Below are 18053 nucleotides of genomic sequence, written 5' to 3' on the forward strand. Positions count from 1 at the left end.
GCTCGGAAAAAGTGGAACGGAAACTCTTGAAATATTAAGAAAGACGTACAAGGACGATGCTATGGGGACAACTCAAGTGTTCCTGAATCAAATCCTGAATCAAAGCAACAATCATGCCAATGGAAAACTTCAAATTCACCTCGCCTCAAGAAAGCTCGTCAGGTGAAACCAAACCTCAAAACAATGCTGATTTGTTTTTTCGACGTGAGAGGAGTCGTCCATTCAGAATTTGTTCCGCAGAGTGAGACAGTTAACCAGGCTTTCTACTTTTCTGTTTTGAAAAGATTGGGCAACAGTGTGCGGTGGAAGCGGCCTGATTTGTGGCAGTCGGGCGACTGGTTTTTCCATCATGGCAATGCCCCTGCTCACACAGCCCTGTCTCTACGACAATTTTGGACCAAAAATGGCATGACCCCTGTTCCTCAACCCTCAGACTCACTATCCGACCTTGCGCCGTGCTACTTTCTTTGTTTCCTAGAATGAAAAGACAGGTGAATGGAAAGCGTTTCGCTGATGTTGCTGAGGTGAAGAAAACAACGACGGAAGCACTGTCAAGCATCACAAAAGATGAATTTAAACAATGTTTTGAAAAATGGAATGAAAGATTCGACAAGCGTATCATTGCAAGTGGAGAATACTTTGAAGGAGATTGAAGGTCTGTGCTTAAAATGTGAACAAATAAGTTCAAACAAAAATAAGTTCAGTTTCTTTTGGGTACCCCCTCGTACCTCGTATGCGTTTCATATTTTGAGTCAATGTTTTTCTGGCAGCGAAGGTGTGAGTTAGGAGTTGACATACAGGTAGCAACATGCAGTATATATTGCGCGTTACGGCCTTTGTAGAGTTTTTTAGGACGTGCTTGTGTAACCTCCACGTAGCTTGTGCGCCCCTTTGTTTGAAGCTTCAAGTTTTAAAAGAAATGTACAAATTAGGCGAGTGAATATGGTAATTTGGCTGCCCTTTAGGGAGAAGTTGAGGTATTTTCTTGCATAATAAATTCATCTGCTATTTTGGCTTTTGAAACATCATCCAGTTACAAATACACTCTCTGTCCTGTTACAAATACACTCCCATTTTTGCTGTCCGAGCATCTGTGGACAGTGCACAGCCAGGAGCCACCTCAGCGTTGACAGGGTAGGTGCGTGTGCACTCCTGTCAGTGCGGAGTGAGCACGGGACTCATGAACATCGAAATCATCTGATCTCTGAGACGATGCATGAGAAATGCAGCTTCTCTGACTTGTCGGAGACGTTGCTGGACACATGGTATGACCATGTGACGTGTCATCTCACACAGGCTGTGCCCGGGACCACTATCACATGGAGATTGTGCCACCATGCTGCAGTGCCTCAGTGCAGCCTAACATGTCTATGTACCGTCTTTGTCAAAAGTAACCAGGCTGCATGGTTTGCTTCTAGCTTGTATGGTGGAGCCCTTGTGACCTTCCTAAATATCGAAAGTTGTTGGAAGGTAAGAAGACCCCCAGTCCTTACCTTTAACGACCATTTCAGCTTCAGGGAAGCTGTAAGGGCTCCACTGTACGAGCTAGAAGCTAACCATGCAGCCTGGTTACTTTTGACAAAGACTGTACTTGGTGTTCGCACTGGAAAGCACAACACAAATGTTATCAGAATGCTCGCCTGTTGCTCAGGAGCAAGTTTAGGGTGTGCCCAGGCCAGGCGTACTTCCTGCTCTGGTGCACTGCTTGCCAGCACGCTGGACAACAGCGGACTGGTAGCGTGCTGTTTGCTGAGCGTTGCCAAGTCTAGCCCGCTTTTGCATTGAAGGTGCAGCGGCACATGCTTTGAAACTAGCCCCCACTTATAAGAGGTCTAACCCTGTTACCGGTTTATCATCAGTGTTAAAATCACCTGTTAAAATGAGGAAATAAATGCAGTGAACAAGCAGGTTAGTGAGAGCTGCCACACACTTGACAGCAGCGTGTTGCATGTGTGGGTGCTGCATACCTGCCAACTCTCTTGAATTGTCCGGGAGTCTCCCGAATTTTGATTACATCTCCCGATTGTACGGACGCGACCTCAAATCTCCCGAAAAGTGGCCGCCACAGCCCAGCATTTTTTTCTGATTATTCTTTTTTTTTTTTTGCACACTATAGCTATAATCCTATAACGTTAGTCCTATAATATAACCATGTCAGAAAGCAGCGCAGGAGCATTCAGTCACCAGCATGCACATTGAATCGGGGTAGCGGCAGCCGGAACCACCACGAACGCGAGCAACCGACGGGCGCTGCCATATTGGATTTTCCGGATTGGATCGTCTCAGACTGGCTCGCAGATTTAGCAATCCAGTCGTTATATGATCATAGATGCGCTGGGCGCGCTAGGCTTCAGTTGGCTTTCTCAGGCCGTCGAGTGAAGTGCAGAACGCCGAACTACTCTGTGTTTCCCCGAGTTGGAACGATCGATGGTGCTTTCGAAAGCCAAGAAGTACTTGCAAGTATTTTGGAAATCGTACACGACTGAGTTTCTGTGCTTTGTCGGTTCGCGAAAAGGTGACAAGTATGGATTCTGTACCACATGCACCTGTGATGCGAGCGTTTCGCACGGCGGCAAGAACGGCATCAAGGTACACATCGCTTCACAGAAACATAAGAACTATGTTCGTGCTGCAGAAGTGCAGGGCACCATCGGCAGTTTCTTTCAAAACAACGGCGAAGACAGTGTGATCCGTGCAGAGTGCCTTTTCACGGGATTTCTTGTGGAACACAACCTGCCGCTAAGCGTGAGTGATCACGCGGGACCACTATTTCGGAAAATGTTCCCGAAATGTGACGACGCAAAGTGCTACGGATGTGGACGTACCAAAGCAACTGCCATCATCGGGGAAATGGCTGTGGACGCCGAAAGGTTAATGTTGGAGTCTCTGAAACACCGTGCTTTCGCAATCGCTGTGGATGGAAGCAACGATAGCGTGTACCAAATGTATCCCATCGTGGCAACTTACTACGCTGAGGAATCGCAGCGTGTCAAAAGCTGATTGTGAGTGAATCTTTAGCGTGGTTAAGAAGACAAGAGCCGAATTCCGGTCTTCGCTTTCCAACAAAAGTGTCAGTGACCTCCTCAAGGCGAAGAGTCACCAAACCGGACGTTGTTTTGAGCAGACGTATTCTGACAAGTTCTTGAAGCTTGCGAAGTCGGCGACTCCCTGCAGCCCTGCAACAACAGAGATAAGTTCAAAATAAATTATAGTGGGCCGCAACTCTCACCGTTTTCCGATGTTGTCAGCCTCCCCACCCCCGCCGCGGCGGTCTCCCGGATTTTCATGTTGCTAGGTTGGCAGGTATGGTGCTGTTGCTTGCCATTAGCCGAACCATCTTTGCAGCAAGTCATGAACTGTATTTCACAGTAATGCTGTCATATGGCCGTTGCGAAAGGCACGGATACTCATGTAGACATGAAAAGAGGGCTGGGGGAAGAATTTAGTCCAGCTGTTTATAGGGCCAAGCTTATGCCCAAAAAGAGAGAACAACTTGTAGGTAGTGATAGCAGCAGTCTCACCCAGTGGTTATCGGAATTGTGTACAGCCCAACGCTGTTGATCGCACTCTGTTTGGAAATGACTGTGAACTTCCTGAAAATAGTGTGTTTACAATGCTGTGAACAATCCTGAACATTGTAGATGCTGATGCACGTGATCGTGGTCTTCCTAGAGTGACCTGGTCCTGTCTAGCAGGCATGTGGTAACTGGCCTTGTGTGTCGGAAGTGGTAGGGCCATGTGCTGTTGGCAGTTAATGAAGCACACTGGAAAAAAAAAAACTTAAAAAAGCTTTGCGGCGATATGCATGTCTTCACCCTAATTCTGATTCAAATTTTTTATACTGATGAGTCATACCTGTTTCAGATATTTTATAGCAGCGATGAGTTGTATCAAATGCAATTTCTCTTCGACCAGCCTTCTTTTCATGTTCCCAGTTTTGACCATTTCATATTTTTGCCGTTACAAGCTCCTTAATTCAAACCCTGGTAGTACTTCGAAAATCCGGATGATTCGAACTGCCAGCGCAGTCCTGGCCAGCGCTCATGTAAGTCTATGCCATTGCACGTTTGCTAACTTGGATGCTATGGGCCTAGCACCGGTTAATTCAAACAGGCTCCAGAAAGGAGGCCATGTCCAGGTATAACCGGCGCAGCAAGCAACCGTCCCAATAGCTGTACTGAAACCTGAAAGCAGTCGCCAACTCAATGAATGCCTGCCGAGCGGGAGGACGCGGAAAATGGTCTGGACAATCGAACAGTCCGAAAAATCAGTGGACTTCAAAAAATTAGCTTTTCTGCAAGAAGCCGGCATTCAAAATTGTGAAATTTAGTTTATTTGGGCAGCGACACTCGTAGAGACCGAGGTGTAACCGATGGGAAGATGCGAGCAGAAGTGAGTGCCTCCAAGTGCACCTCACTCTTGCATTGTGGGTTGTGTAGTCAAAGCTGTGGCAGACGTTGCGGTTGTGCAACTGTCCCACTGTCCCGTTTTCAGCGCGATCGCATGCTCTTTGTAGGCCATCTCGATGGCAACGGAAAAAAAACGTACTGTTATCTCAAATGGTAACGACGAAGAACAAATAGCCAAGCGTATCCGAGCCAGTTCATCCAGTTCACTCCGTCAGTGCCTGCTAACTCCATTTAAATCTAAGATGGCGCCTGCCCCGCCGCGGTGGCTCAGTGGTTATGGTACTCGGCTGCTGACCCGAAAGACGCGGGTTCGATTCCGGCCGCGGCGGCTGAATTTCTTGAATTTCGAAATGCTAGAGGCGCATGCACTGTGCGATGCTGATCAGTGCACGTTAAAGAACCCCAGCTGGTCGAAATTTCCAGAGCCCTTCACTACGGCGTCTCTCATAGCCTCAGTCGCTTTGGGACGTTAAACCCCAATAAACCAAACCAAACTAAGATGGTGCCTTTCATGACAGTGGAGAACTTGTTGGTTGTGACAGCAATGTCCACACGTGTCTATATTGAGCCAAAATAATGAACTTTCGGATGAAAAATGATCTCAGTATTGTCATCTATTTAGACCAGAAAATCAAACTTTTGAACTCCACAAAGTCCGAAATATCAGTCGTGAAGATGTACAGCCTTTGTCAAAAGCAACAAGGCTGCATGGTCTGCTGCTCATTTGTGTAGTAGAGCCCTCACGGCTTCCCTAAAGATCAAAAAGTTATTTGAAAGTGAGAACAGGGGTTCTTCTTACCATACCAGATATTTAGACCTTGAGGGCTGGCATAATAGCTTTAATATACGGCTGAGAAGCAAAACGTGCAGCCTGGTTACTTTTGACAAAGACTGTACATGTTCCTATGAGGTGCGTGATGGTTTCTTAGCGAAGTCAGAAGTATCATGCTAGTCCGAATTACTGGAGTCCAAAAAATTGGTCGACTATTGTACCATGCTGCAGAGTTGCTTGCACAGCTGTGATGTGCAGGCAGAGTCAGGCGGGACGATAAACGGAAGACCCTGTTTCCAAGAACAGACGCACTGCATTTTCAGTTTCGCTTTTCTGAGCTTTGTGCATCAGCCGTCCAACCAAGTCTAGTTGTGCGCCATTTTGGGTGCAGATTGGCGTGTCTCGCCAGACTTTTCTATCCCTAATTTTTTTTTTTCTCCCCACTTTGGTGCCAGTGAGCGTTTCTGTCAGCGTGGTTCTTACGTTCTTTCAGTGCGCCGAAACTGCATGGTCGCCACAAGCCGTTCACAGTTTGTGCGGTGAAGCCTCCTCACACGCAGCGCTGTTGCTCGTGACGTGTGCGAAGCAGTAGCGGTAGAGCTCCACCACTAAGAGTAGTCTTTGTCACGCTATTCTCATCTCAGAAGCAAGCAACCGTTGGCCGGTCTTTCGGGAAATAAATTTACCGTGGTGCAAGAGGTTCTTGTTAGTTTTTTCGGGGCCATTCGATAATTCTAACTTCCGGATAGCCCGAACATTTTTCCTGGTTCCTTGAAGTACGAATTAACAAGGTTTTATTGTATATTAATGTGTGTACTGAATGCATCCGTGACAGATTTCCAGGGAAAAAAATGTGTTCATTTTGCAAGAAAGTGTGGTGCTTTCCAGTTTCTGCAGTTTCTTGTAACTGCTGGTTGTGTGCACCCAACAGTGAGTACAGCCACACTGGGGAGACCATACCTAGGTGCAGTGGCTGGGCATACATGCGTGGACCTTTCATATCTCACTTGCATGGGTGGCTGCCGTGGCTCCTTTAGGTCTGGGCTACTAATGGCGGCATGTATCATTGTCAAGGTAGTGAAAAGCAGGCAAAATGAGGCAGAGTCGCGGAATTGCACTAGTGAGTAAGGAAATGTATAAAGAGGCTAGTAAAAAGAGACTCACCAGTTGGCATAGTGGCCAGCTGGGCAGCGAAGGGACTTTTATGTGTTGTAGAAAATTTTACGGAAACAGCGTGCACCACAGCAATGTTTGTGGCAGCATTACCTCAGCATTATGGTTTCAGATGGGGAAAGCCGTGATGGTTGGCAGTGCTTCTGCATGAAATTTGGGTGTGAATGAAGGGACCTCCTTTTCTGGAGTGTTCTCATTAGCCTGGTACGCGTTCATCGCTGGCATCCGGAGCTCACCCTGTGGTTCACCCCAACAGGATCCTACTACAGCTTCAGCAAGTATGTGGAGCTGCGCAACAGCTCGGACACCGGCAGCGAGAACCTCATCAAGCAGTTTGACGTGACCGTCTCCTTCACCCAGAACCTGCGCGCTTACTCGGCCAACAAAAACACCTGGCTGGTCCTGGGTGAGTTCTTGCGCTCTCCTGCAGTGCCGCAGCACTTGTGTCAGGTTCAGAACAAGTTCAACAGTGAAGGAGAGTACGTGCACCTGTGCCAGTCCCCATATTGTGGGGCCATGAACGGGTGCACTGATTATACTGTGTGGTCTTGTATGTGCAACGTGGTTATTCGTTCCAGTGCATGGTGGATTTTGGTCCCTTTTGAGGCCACTCCTGCAGGCAGTTATGAACGCATTGTTTAAAGGAGACTGCACTAACCAAACAAGCTGACACCCACTGAACCCTGAGGAAGTGTTTGTGGATTGTGAAGCTCAGATTGCAGACCAGAAATGTTAAACTAGCCTAATATATTTGGGATAATCCTTCAAGGCGGAGTAGGTTTGAACTGAGAGGGTAATTTTCTCACTAGCATTCACCTTAGCGCAGCCAGACAGCTGCAGAGGAAAGCTGCACAGCTTTTTGAGAATGTGCAGTGTACCTTTCCTCTGTAGCTGGCTGGCTGGGCTCGGGTGGATGTTAATGACTAATTACTCCCTTAACAGGAATGAAGTGCTGTGACTGAGCTCAAATATTCTGATGTTTACATCTGTGAGGTCTTTTTTATTTATTTGTTCATTGAAAAATACTTGAGAGTCGCTTGACCCCAAGGAGGAGTGGACACAAAGAAATAAAGTACACCAGATTGAAAGGAACTCTGGAATGTGGGAAGAGTTCCTGGGGAAGGTCACATGACATGATTTTTGTGCATTTTCATTTTTATGTGATTGCACCAATAGGTTAGTGTGGAAATCATGTGTAAAGTTTAAAGACCAGCTTTACAATTTACAACTTTGTATGGCAGAGAATTTCATGGGAACGTTGGAAATGAGAGACCATAAATGACTGAGGCTACTGTAGGTATGAAAGGCTCCCCGAAGCACCTTTGTCTTGATCATTGGAAATGCCATATCAGTTGGGGGTGCCTTATTAACAGTGCTGTGCTGGATAAATCTTTCAAATTCTGCAACAAGTGTGGAGATTTAAAAGGTGCAGCATTAGTAGCTTTTGTGTAGTTTCTTCAATTCGAATTCTCTTTTTGTTTTTCCCTTGACTTGCACCTGGAGGAGTGTTGCTTCGTCTACTAGTGCCACTTTCTCAGAGTTGGCCATTTCCTGTGACAGACTGAGAGCATGCTCGCCACTTGGAGGCGCAGTGTTTTGTGAACAGGCAGTGTCTGCTGTTTTTGTGTTTTCTTCATTTGCATGTACAGATCAGTGGATGGGCGTTTGCCTCATGAGGCCAGGTTTTGGATTAGGCATGTGCAGTTCTCAACGAGTAGTGGCGTCCCCCTTGAAGCCCACCCGAGCGCTGGTGTTGAGCAGAGGCCCCCCTCCCCCCTTCTCTCGTGTTTGGTGCAGGCATTGTGTCGGCTGTGATCCTGATCGTGCTGCTGCTTCTGCTCATCTTCCTCCGCAAGCGCATTGTCATTGCCATTGCCCTCATCAAGGAAGCGAGCAGGTAGGTGTGCCAGCCTTTCTTTAGCGTGCTACCCTCTTGTGTGGGTCTTGTGGCTGGCTGTCATCTCACACTTCCTGGGAGTCTGTCACCCTGCAGCACAGCTGCCCCCACACCCCCCAGACGTGTTACGTTTGCAGGTTATCGAGCTTTTACTGTCGTCCCACGTGAAAGGTGCAAATTTCTTGTTGAAGCACAAAAATATTCAACAAGTCTGAATTTTGGAGTTAAAAAATTGTTTCCTAACTGTGTGCGTGTGTGCATGCACCTCATGGGGGGATTTACAGCAGTCTGTCTTGGAGGAGACAGTTGGGGAGGCAGTCCTGTTTGTGCAGTGCATTTCTTGGACTTTCTTTGGCAAAGAAATGGGGTTTTTTGTGGTTTTTTCTCGCTTGGGGAGGGAGGGAGGTTGCCTTCCCACCCAAGTTCCTATATATCTTTCTGGATTTTTTTTTCCAAACTGAACAGACGTTTGATACTCAAAGCCATTTTTTTCTTCATTATCATATTTGATTCGTATTTAAATAATTTTAATATTTGCGCACCCTATGTTTTATTGTTAGTATATTTGTTCTTTATGTTAGGTAGGTGGTTATACTCCAATGTCATTATGCCCTTCGTGCGTCTGCTCTTCATTTGTTATAGATTTTATCGTAATTTTTTTTTTTGCAAGTTTGTGTGTGTCTGTGCATACTGCGTGCACCCCAGTCCTGAATGTGCCCTGATTTTCAGGTATATTTTCCATTTTCACTACGCAAAAAGTTTGTGGTGCTTGCCATTCTTGTGTTGCTAAGCACCAGTTGATTTGGGTTGTTTTTTCTCTATGCTAAAGTGAGTTTTTTTTTTTTCTTCCATTGTTTTTGCTGGATTGCAGAGCGGTGGCCCTGATGCCCTCAGCGCTGTTTTTCCCAATCCTGCCATATCTGCTGCACCTGCTGCTGTTTGCCTTCTGGGGGTCGGTCGCCGTGTATCCTCTTGGGATGTGTGCAGTGAACTTGTGGGGTTGGCTGGAAGAAAGGAATGGCTAGGGAAGAGTAGTGGGGCAGTGACCAATGGGGTCAGTGGGGTCACAAGTGGCACAAGCCAGCGTCATTGCTAGTGGCTAACTTTAGCCGCAGGTCAGTAGCCAGAGATTGCTTTCGGGCAAGGCTTAGCCTTATATATATTGTGGATGTTTCAGCACATCTCATCTGTGCACATTAGCAGAACTGACGGGAACAGATCTGGAATTTTACCTCTGTTTAGGACAGCATCATGCAGGTATTGCTCACTTGCATTGTTGCAACATTGAGCGTGTGGGGGCATCTCAGCAGGGTAATTCTAGCTTGGTGTAGAACTTAGCTTTGTTTTCCTTTACTTTTTTATTCTAAAGTACATGTGTACCTTCTATACCTGAGGTTATACCTGAGCTTCGTACCTCAGAAAAGAAAAATGAAACACACCGGACATGCTCATGTAAGGGCCGCGCACTTTTTTTCCCGAGATTTGTTGGTGTGCAGCCCTTGCACAGAACTGACATTTTCCTCCACCTTTTGAGAAACTCCTTATGGCAGTTTCTGCACATTTGCCATATCCCCGAGACGCTGTTGTGACAGACGGCCCAACGGAACTAGTAGCTTTCCCACATGGCAACACACAAAGATTGTTTTAGTGAACCCGCTGAGCAGCCACATTTCATTACAATGGTAGGGCACTTGCAGGTTCGCAGATGGGATCACTTGTGGACCTCTTGTATGGTTGCAGTGTATGGGGTAACAGTTCTTCTTGTGGGTCATCTGTGAGGTAGCTCTTTTGATCATTTTCCAGAGTTATGTTTTAGTTCAAAGGTACTCGTTTATTATGCAGCACACGTGGAAAAATTCTTGTGTGTATGTTTAGTGCACCTTTCAGTAGATTCCTTAAGTGGGCACCCCTAGGTACCTGGCGTCAAGTGGCACAGCTGACTTCAAGTACATGAACATGACTGGCGACAACAACAGCATGACTGGGGAGAGCTGCACCATTGAGGTGGGTATTCGGCACTATGTGCAGCAGCGCATGTCCGGTGCTTCATGTGGCCCCTCGTAGGAGGAGTCACACTGCCTGCACTGTGGAGCATGCATTGTCACATCGTGTAGTGTTGTTTCATTGCATTGCTTCATTCGGAATTCAAGCTGCTGTAGTGCCACAAGGGCATGTCATTAAGAGCAGGTCTGTTGCCGCTGGAAGAGCTGGTCCAGCATTCCCTGAACACATTTCGCAAGTGCGGACTTCAGGATGGCGGCCTCCATGCCATCCAACTGCGAACCGAAGTTCTGGTTGGTCAAACTCCAAACTCCCGAGGAACATGCGCAGAGTGTCAGCTGCTGCGATGGCCGCTGCGGAGGTCACTGGCTTAGGGGCAGAACCAACGTCGTTGCAATCGCTGTCTGAGGTTCCCATCCACGACGCTCCCGGCAACTTCGTTAGTCATCAAGTCCTCGGTAGCAACAAGGTCGCCGTCAGCGAAAGCGAAGTCCATGTGGCTCAGATCCAAAGGCACAAGGTCCAACTCGCTAGCGGACTCCCGGAGCTGCTCCAAGGAGGCGGCACCATCAGCTGTTGCAGCTATGTCAACTGCGGCAGCTTCCGCTTCGGCAGGCACCGCACCCATGCTGCTACTTCGGGAGAAGCCAGCTTTCTCGGAGCAGTGAACGATGGTCAGATGCTTCACGTCCATCCAGGCTCCGCTTGCGAACAAATCGCCTTCACCAAAGGGACTTTCATGTTGGCCACGTTGTTGGCAGTGCGAGCATCGATGAGGAGGTGCTCAATCACTCGGTGACGGTAGTGGACCTTGAAGTTGGCAATAAACCCCTGATCCATGGGCTCACACCTTGGGGGAAGGAATAAAACCTCAACAGCGCTCAAGTGTGCGTTGATGTGATGAGCACTGCAGTTGTGAAGCAACATCAGCACCTTGCGCTTCCTTCGAACCATCTCTTTGTCGAAGTTGGCGAGCCACTTGCCAAAAACGTCTTGTGCCATCCATGCCTTCGTATTGCTTACGTGCGTCACTGGCATAGACAGCATCTTGGCGAAGCTGCATGGTTTCTTAGATCTGCCAACAACCAACAAGTCTCTCTTGTCCGAATCATCCATGTTTGTGCATGTCAGCACAGTGATCAGGTTTTTGCGGTCCTTTCCGCCCACACATTTGTCCGTCTTTGCTGCGAGAGTCTTCATTGGCAGCAGTTGGAAAAACAGACCGGTTTCATCTCCGTTATAGGTATCCTTGTTGGAATACACAAGAATCTGATTGAGGTACTTGGCCATCCACCGCTGGAGCGAACCCTCGTCAACAGACGTAGCCTCCCCTATAATGTTTTACACGTGATGGCATGCCTCTCCTTGAACCGCTGGAGCCAGCCATTTCCTGGCTGGAAGCCTTCGTGACCGAGAGTGAATCCCAAGTCCTTGGCCTTCGCCAGCATGATCAGTCCACTGAGTACTTGTTTGTAAGTTTCTAAAGAAAGCCAATGTTTTAAATCTATTATAATGTAACCTCTGTACACTTGACATAACATCATCTAACCTTGTGTTTGGCGCATGATAGCCCTAGTTGCTTATGCGCCATAAAACCCCATATAACTATAACTAAACTAGTCCACTGAGTGGAATGTTCTTCGATTGCATATCCAGGAACCACCTGTAAACCGCGGCTCCTACGTCACCGTACATGGCGCACCGGACCTCTTTCGGTCCCTGCTGCCAATGTTGTCGAGAATGGCGTCGATTTATTAATGAAGCCACAACTACGAAATCTTCAGGGAACATGCGTTTTTGCGTGCTAATTCCAAATATGTGTTTTAATTTTATGTACAGCAAGTCCTTGTGCACTTATGCGATATGTTAGGTAACTTTTGCCAAGAGTTTGAAAGAAATTCTACTGCAGGGAATTGTTAGATTGCATGCCATTGGTTCCTCTTGACATCAAGCTATGCAATACGGGTAAAATTATCATCCTGCCTGTTATAGAAAGTGAGTTATAGGATTTTGAAATCATCAGTTCCTTCCCGCTTGTGAAGTGGCAAATTCAAAACCCTTTAACTCAACTTCTGTGATAGGTAGGATCATAATTTTGCCCTTATGGCATATTTTGATGTCAAGACAGTCCAGTGGCATGTGTCCTAGCAAGTTTCCTGCAGCAAAATTTATTGAAAGCTCTCAGCAAAAAGTTACATAACATATTATATAAGTGCACAAGAACTTGTTCTACATAAAATTAAATTACTTATTTGGAATCAGCAGACAAAAACAGATGTTTCTTGAAATTCCATTATTGTGACTTCATTAACAAACATTGTTTTTCAAGACCAGCTTCCCCCTTGAAGATGCAAGAACGTTTCGACTGATAGATTATTTTTGAGTTTGCACGAAATCTCTGTTATATCCGCTGACGCGCGCTTTTATTGACTTTTTGTAGCGAGAGCTACACAACGCCAGCCACTTCGTGAGGTCAGCATGGCTGCGCGCTCAGCCGTGGCACTACAGGCAAGGCGTCGCGCTGCACGGTCGATGGCGTTTCTTCATAAAATTGAAAATTGGTTTTTGAGGAAAGGGAATGCGCAGTAACTATCTCGCATATCTCTATGGACACCCGAACTGCATATAGGAAGGGATAAATAAACAGTGGGATCAAAGAAATGGTTTATGGTTTGTGAGGGTTTAACGTCCCAAAGCGACTCATGCTATGAGGGATGCCGTTGAGAAGGGCTCCGAAAAATTAAACCACCTGGGTTTCTTTAATGTACACTCACATTGCACAGTACATGGGCCCCTAGAATTTAGCCTCCATCGAAATTCTAGCCGCCCACCTCGTCAGTTGTGTGCATGCACAGAGTGTCTTCGGGTATATATATCACAGCGATATGGAGCCTATGGTAGAAATGGAGAGCTCGGAGGAAGCTAGGGCTCGTCGTAGGAACGAAGGCGGCGAGCCGAGGAGACCGAGGAAGAGCGCGCTAAGCGTCTCGATAAGAAACGTAAGGACGACGCGGCTAGACGGGCCCGCTTAGCCGATGACAGCGCATCCACGACAACAGGTGACTATGAATCAAGTTCTGTGTCTCTGGAAGAAGCTAGACTCCCATTACTCTACCAGGTTTAACCAGAGCTGAACCACAGCCAATTTTTAAAACGGGGTCAAAATTGCATTGAAAATGCAAAAGTGGGAATGGGAAATTGAAATCCCTTTGTTATAGCCGCTATTTTGCTGTAAGTGGCCTCACTATAACCGGGCTAGACTGTATTAGATTGTATTTGAGCCAGTCATGCCTTCATGACTGTACCACCTCATGTCACTGATACCAGACTCTGCGATGTGGCCGCAGGTCATGCCCTGCACTGCTATATGCATGCTGTGAGATGTGAGAACAGAGTTATCTCCGTGGGTAACGATGGTTGCTAAGACTGAGAGAGGGGACACACAGGAAGAAGCAGGCGCCTCTAGGTGCACCTCAACACCCATGTCTCTCCCATCGACCCCACACCACAGGTGGCTGCATAGCTGTGGCGGGCTCTGCTGTTGTTGTGTTTTCAATGCGATTGCACACCCTGGTTCGTGTGCTCTTCCTTATGGCCGAGTCACACTGCGGAAACAGTCCGCCAACCCGTCCGACAAAACAGTGTTTTCGTCCGGTTGGCGGTCCTGTCACACCACGTCAACACGAACAGAGGGTAAACATGTCGCTGTCTCCCGCCAGCCTGTGTTGGCCACATGTGCGCCGCTTGTTCACAAACTCTGTCACACCGGAAAAACCACCTCAATCGCGTTCCCCGGCGCTTCGCTGCCTTTGCTCGCGCGCTCTCCTCCGTGCGTGTGCACAACCGCGGAAACTGGAGACACCTTGCGCTGTCGTAGCTACTGGCGGTTTTGCAGAATATCGGACGAACTATGATCGTGCGCGGCGGCTGAGGTGCAGCCTTGCTCGATTCTGACTCGGACGACCAGCCGCCACCGCAGAGAAACCGCGCTGGATGATCGATTGGCTGAGAAGGGCGCCTGAGAAAGGCGTTTTCGAAAACTTCATGCGAAAGAATTAAACACGGACTACATGCGTCTACTTTCTGTGCCCTGTGTCTACGTCTACACATTTTGTGTTTTGCGCTGCTGTTCCACAATGCATTATCAACCCGGCCGGTCACTACAAATCACGCCACAATCTCGGCAGATTCATCGAGTTTGTTCCACGCTCTGAGAGTACTAAAAAAAAGATATAATTGTACGCATCATTCTTGCAATCGAATGGGAACCCAGTAAAGTTATTCTGATGACTATCTCAAAGAAAAAAAATGCAGCACTGCTTTCTTCTTCATCTGAAGTTCAAAAATAGCAGGACAGGTAACTGGTAACTCGCGCTCACCTGTGAAATACAGTCCCAACTAGCGATCTCTTGAAACACAGATTCCTTCAGATCACACCGTTGATATTTTGGGTCTGTTATATCCCATGGAAAACGCCTCTCTTCAATCATCGCGATCAGGTCACTTTCCTGGCGGCACGAGTACGACGGCAGCATGTTCACGCGAGCAACTGGCACGCTCGTATGCCGGCTCCTGCTCGGGTGGTTCTAGCGCACAAACCCGTCAAGAAACTTCTGGAACCCGCAGCCGAGGCAGTCCCTGGAACAGGACATTCCTTTTGGCTCCCTACAGAACCGCGTTCGTCAGAAGTGTACGCTTGCTCACAAGAATGCGACGGGGATCGAACGTGCTTCTCCACGGCGGCCGCACCTGCCAGCCGACGGTGGCCAGGGCAGCCTTCCCGTCTGTATGCACCCGCCTGCAAGACGCCGTACCGCAGCAGACAGCATTACCACGAAAGGAAGAAGCGCTCTTTTTTGCACTTTGCAAACGAAGTTTCCAAGCACGAAAGGCACAAAAGCGGTGAATCACTGCAAAGGGCTTGGTTTGTTCGTGCGGTGTCGCCAGGAAATTCGCCCGGCCGGCGAACAGCGCCAACCGTGTCCACAAACGCTGTTTGTTTGTTGTTACGGTTCCCGGAAACTGTCATACCGAGGGAACACTCCAGCAACCTGTCTCGTTTCCCTGCCGTTCGTGCAGTGTGACAAGAAGTTGTGGGACAAGTTGGTTGGGCGACTTGTTGACGGCTCGCTTGCGAACATGTTTGGTTCATGTCGTTGTTGTGTTTCCGCAGTGTGACTCGGGCTTTATAGGCCACCTTGATGGCAGCAGAGAGCGTGGCATTCACTTGAGTGCCAACAGTGAGGAACTAATAGCCACGCCTATCCAAGTCGGTTTGTCCGATTAACTCCATGTAAACCCAAGGTTCCACTTTTCACGGTGGCGAAGAGCAGTTTATTTGTGACAGCGATGTCCGCTTGCGTCTATGTCAGCATAGGCATGCGAACAGGGCTGGAAAGAGGGGCTGCCCCCCCCCCCCCCCCCCAAATAAACATGGGGAAGGGGGGGGGGGGGGGGGGGGGGCAAATTTTGTACCATACTGTTCCCCGCTACCTGGAAGACGTGAACAGGCGCTACCATGAACTTTAGGCCCCTTATAGAGAGACCTGTGCACGCACGTATGTCAGATCGAAAAAAAAAACGAAACTTTCAGTCAAAATAAATTATCCCCTTTGTATCGCTAGCATTTATTTTAGCCCAAAAAATTTAACCTTTGGACTACGCAGAGTCTGAAATATCAGTTGCGAGTATGTACACAACCGCAGAGGTGCGTGACGGTCACTCAGTGAAGTCCAAATTATCATAATCTGAAAAATCTTTCAGCTATTATTTTGTTGTAATGAAATTTTCTCTGTAGCGGCGTTCATTGTAGCTGGGTTGGGCTGTATGTGTTTCATTCATTTAAGTTGTTGATCCCATGCGCCTGGCTTCCTCTGTGGTTATGGGGCTCAGAAATGTCACCTGTGCGCTATTCAGCTGCAAAGCCCTCGAAAATATTGTCCTCATGGCCCGTTGGCTTGTCTAGTGTGCTGGGGCAGGATTCGGCTTGTTAAAGGGGGCAACACTATTGTCCTAGTGGCAGTATGCTGGATTGTCCAGCAAAATGTGCCAAAGGTTTTAAAAGTGGACTGAAACAGTGTCGTGTGCAGTTGTCTGGAGGAAGCACAAGCACTTTGAGTACCCCTGTCAAGCGGGCAAGTTAAGTGCTCTTATGGAAAGTGTTGCTCACTGTAAGTGCACTTTGTGAAATCTAAACGTCGCAAGTGGAGTGTCACTCGCAGAAGAGTCACACTATGGGTGGAGTGCATTCACAGAACACACTTTGAGGACCAAGTGCATAACTTCAACAGCAGTGACTTGGAAGGCACAATATGTATGGTGCATTAATTCACTTGCTATAACACTTTTTAAAAAAATATTTCTTCATTATAGCTACAAGCGAAGCAATGCAACAAAGCAACGCTATCAGGTGCAACTACGCTGCATGCCACCATCTTGTTTGTTGTCAAAATTCTGGATAGTCCTGGCTGGTCTTGGCTTTTCTTTTATTTCTATTTGTTTTTCATTGTTAGAAACTGTTTAAGCTCGTTTAATTTGCACTATCTTGTCAGACAGTCAGTTTTTAAAGTTTTTTTTTCATCGACCTCTTCAAAATGTCCGCTCACTTCGGGTCGCCATTTTTTTTTACTACGAGTGCACTAGCCTTCCCATTTAGCACCGCGTACCCTAAAGTGTCACTCGGGATGCCGAAGCGCACTCCCCTAAGTGCACTTATGTGCGCTTGACAGGGGTATAATTCATGCTAGCATTATGCTTCAGTTTTTAAGGCGCTAAATGTGAGCACCAGTTGCATCTGGAGAATCTTTCTGGGAAAGTGTTTTCTAGCTCTGAACCAAGGCCACGAAATTCGAAAATTGAACAGCCCAGGGCTGGCAGTGCTGGCATGGCTGTGATGCTGGGGCACAGCCGCCAACACCATCAGTGCGCATGAGCCTTGTGATCTCCAAGGACTTGCACCCTGCCTTCAGTGCATGAGAGAAGAAAGTATTCAGCGCAAGACACCGGTGCTGTATGTGATGTGCAGGAGGCCAACCGGACAGCTCTGGACAGCGCGAAGGAATATGCCCGTGGGCTCAAGTGCCAGTTCACGCAGTACGTGGCCAACCAGCACCTGTCGCGGCTGCAGATCTACAACTTCATCGGCCTCATCTGGGGCATGTTCTTCATCGTGGGGCTGGGCCAGGTGGCGCTGGCCGCGGCCTTTGCCTCCTACTACTGGGCCTTCCGCAAGCCCCAGGACGTGCCCTTCTTTGCTGTCCTCAATGGACTCTGGATCACCGTTCGGTGAGGACCTTCTTCACCCATTATTGGCTTGCTTGGTAGTGGCACCATCATCATTAGTAATTACGCAGTATAAGAGAGCCTAAGCAAAGAATTAATGCAAACAGGTAAGTTGGTGATGTAGATTAGAACAGCAGGCCCAGCACTGACCCCAGAGGTACCCTTGGAGTCCATTGACACTGAAGGTATGTCATGGTTATTAGCAGAGGCGCATCGCAAATGATAAGAAAGAAAGCATTGGATCGAGTGTAATATGCGAGTGTGTCCATGCAGTTAGTCTGATCAAGGGCCTGAAAAAAACTGGCAGTGGTGCACAACTGTCTTTCACAGGAAATAAACTTCCTGAAACCATGCTGGCAGTTAGGAAACAAGTACTGTATAAATTCGTGCAAGGGACTGACTTTTTTTTTTAGTTCTGGTGTGAATTTTGAAGGTGCAGCTCATACGCAAATAAAAAACTTTAAACTGTGTTTTTTTTTCTTTTTTTTTCAATTATCTAGACCAAAACCAGATGTGGTCT

General features: G+C 47.7%; 1 protein-coding gene across 7 annotated transcripts in view; it reads left to right on the forward strand.

Annotated features, from left to right (window-relative positions):
- Ctl2 (Choline transporter-like 2) overlaps positions 1-18053 on the forward strand; it is a 182242-nt gene that overhangs the window by 139000 nt on the left and 25189 nt on the right. For all 7 annotated transcript variants that reach the window (XM_089584030.1, XM_089584032.1, XM_089584026.1 and 4 more), the window contains 5 exons: positions 6611-6760; positions 8152-8251; positions 9123-9215; positions 10165-10255; positions 17277-17536. In XM_089584030.1, coding sequence (XP_089440156.1) covers positions 6611-6760; positions 8152-8251; positions 9123-9215; positions 10165-10255; positions 17277-17536 — 694 coding nt within the window. The remainder of the gene's footprint in view (positions 1-6610; positions 6761-8151; positions 8252-9122; positions 9216-10164; positions 10256-17276; positions 17537-18053) is intronic.

The sequence above is a fragment of the Amblyomma mixtum genome, chromosome 3 (genome assembly GCF_055824585.1).
Source record: "Amblyomma mixtum isolate Tamu chromosome 3, ASM5582458v1, whole genome shotgun sequence".
In the NCBI taxonomy this organism is placed as follows: Eukaryota; Metazoa; Arthropoda; class Arachnida; order Ixodida; family Ixodidae; genus Amblyomma; species Amblyomma mixtum.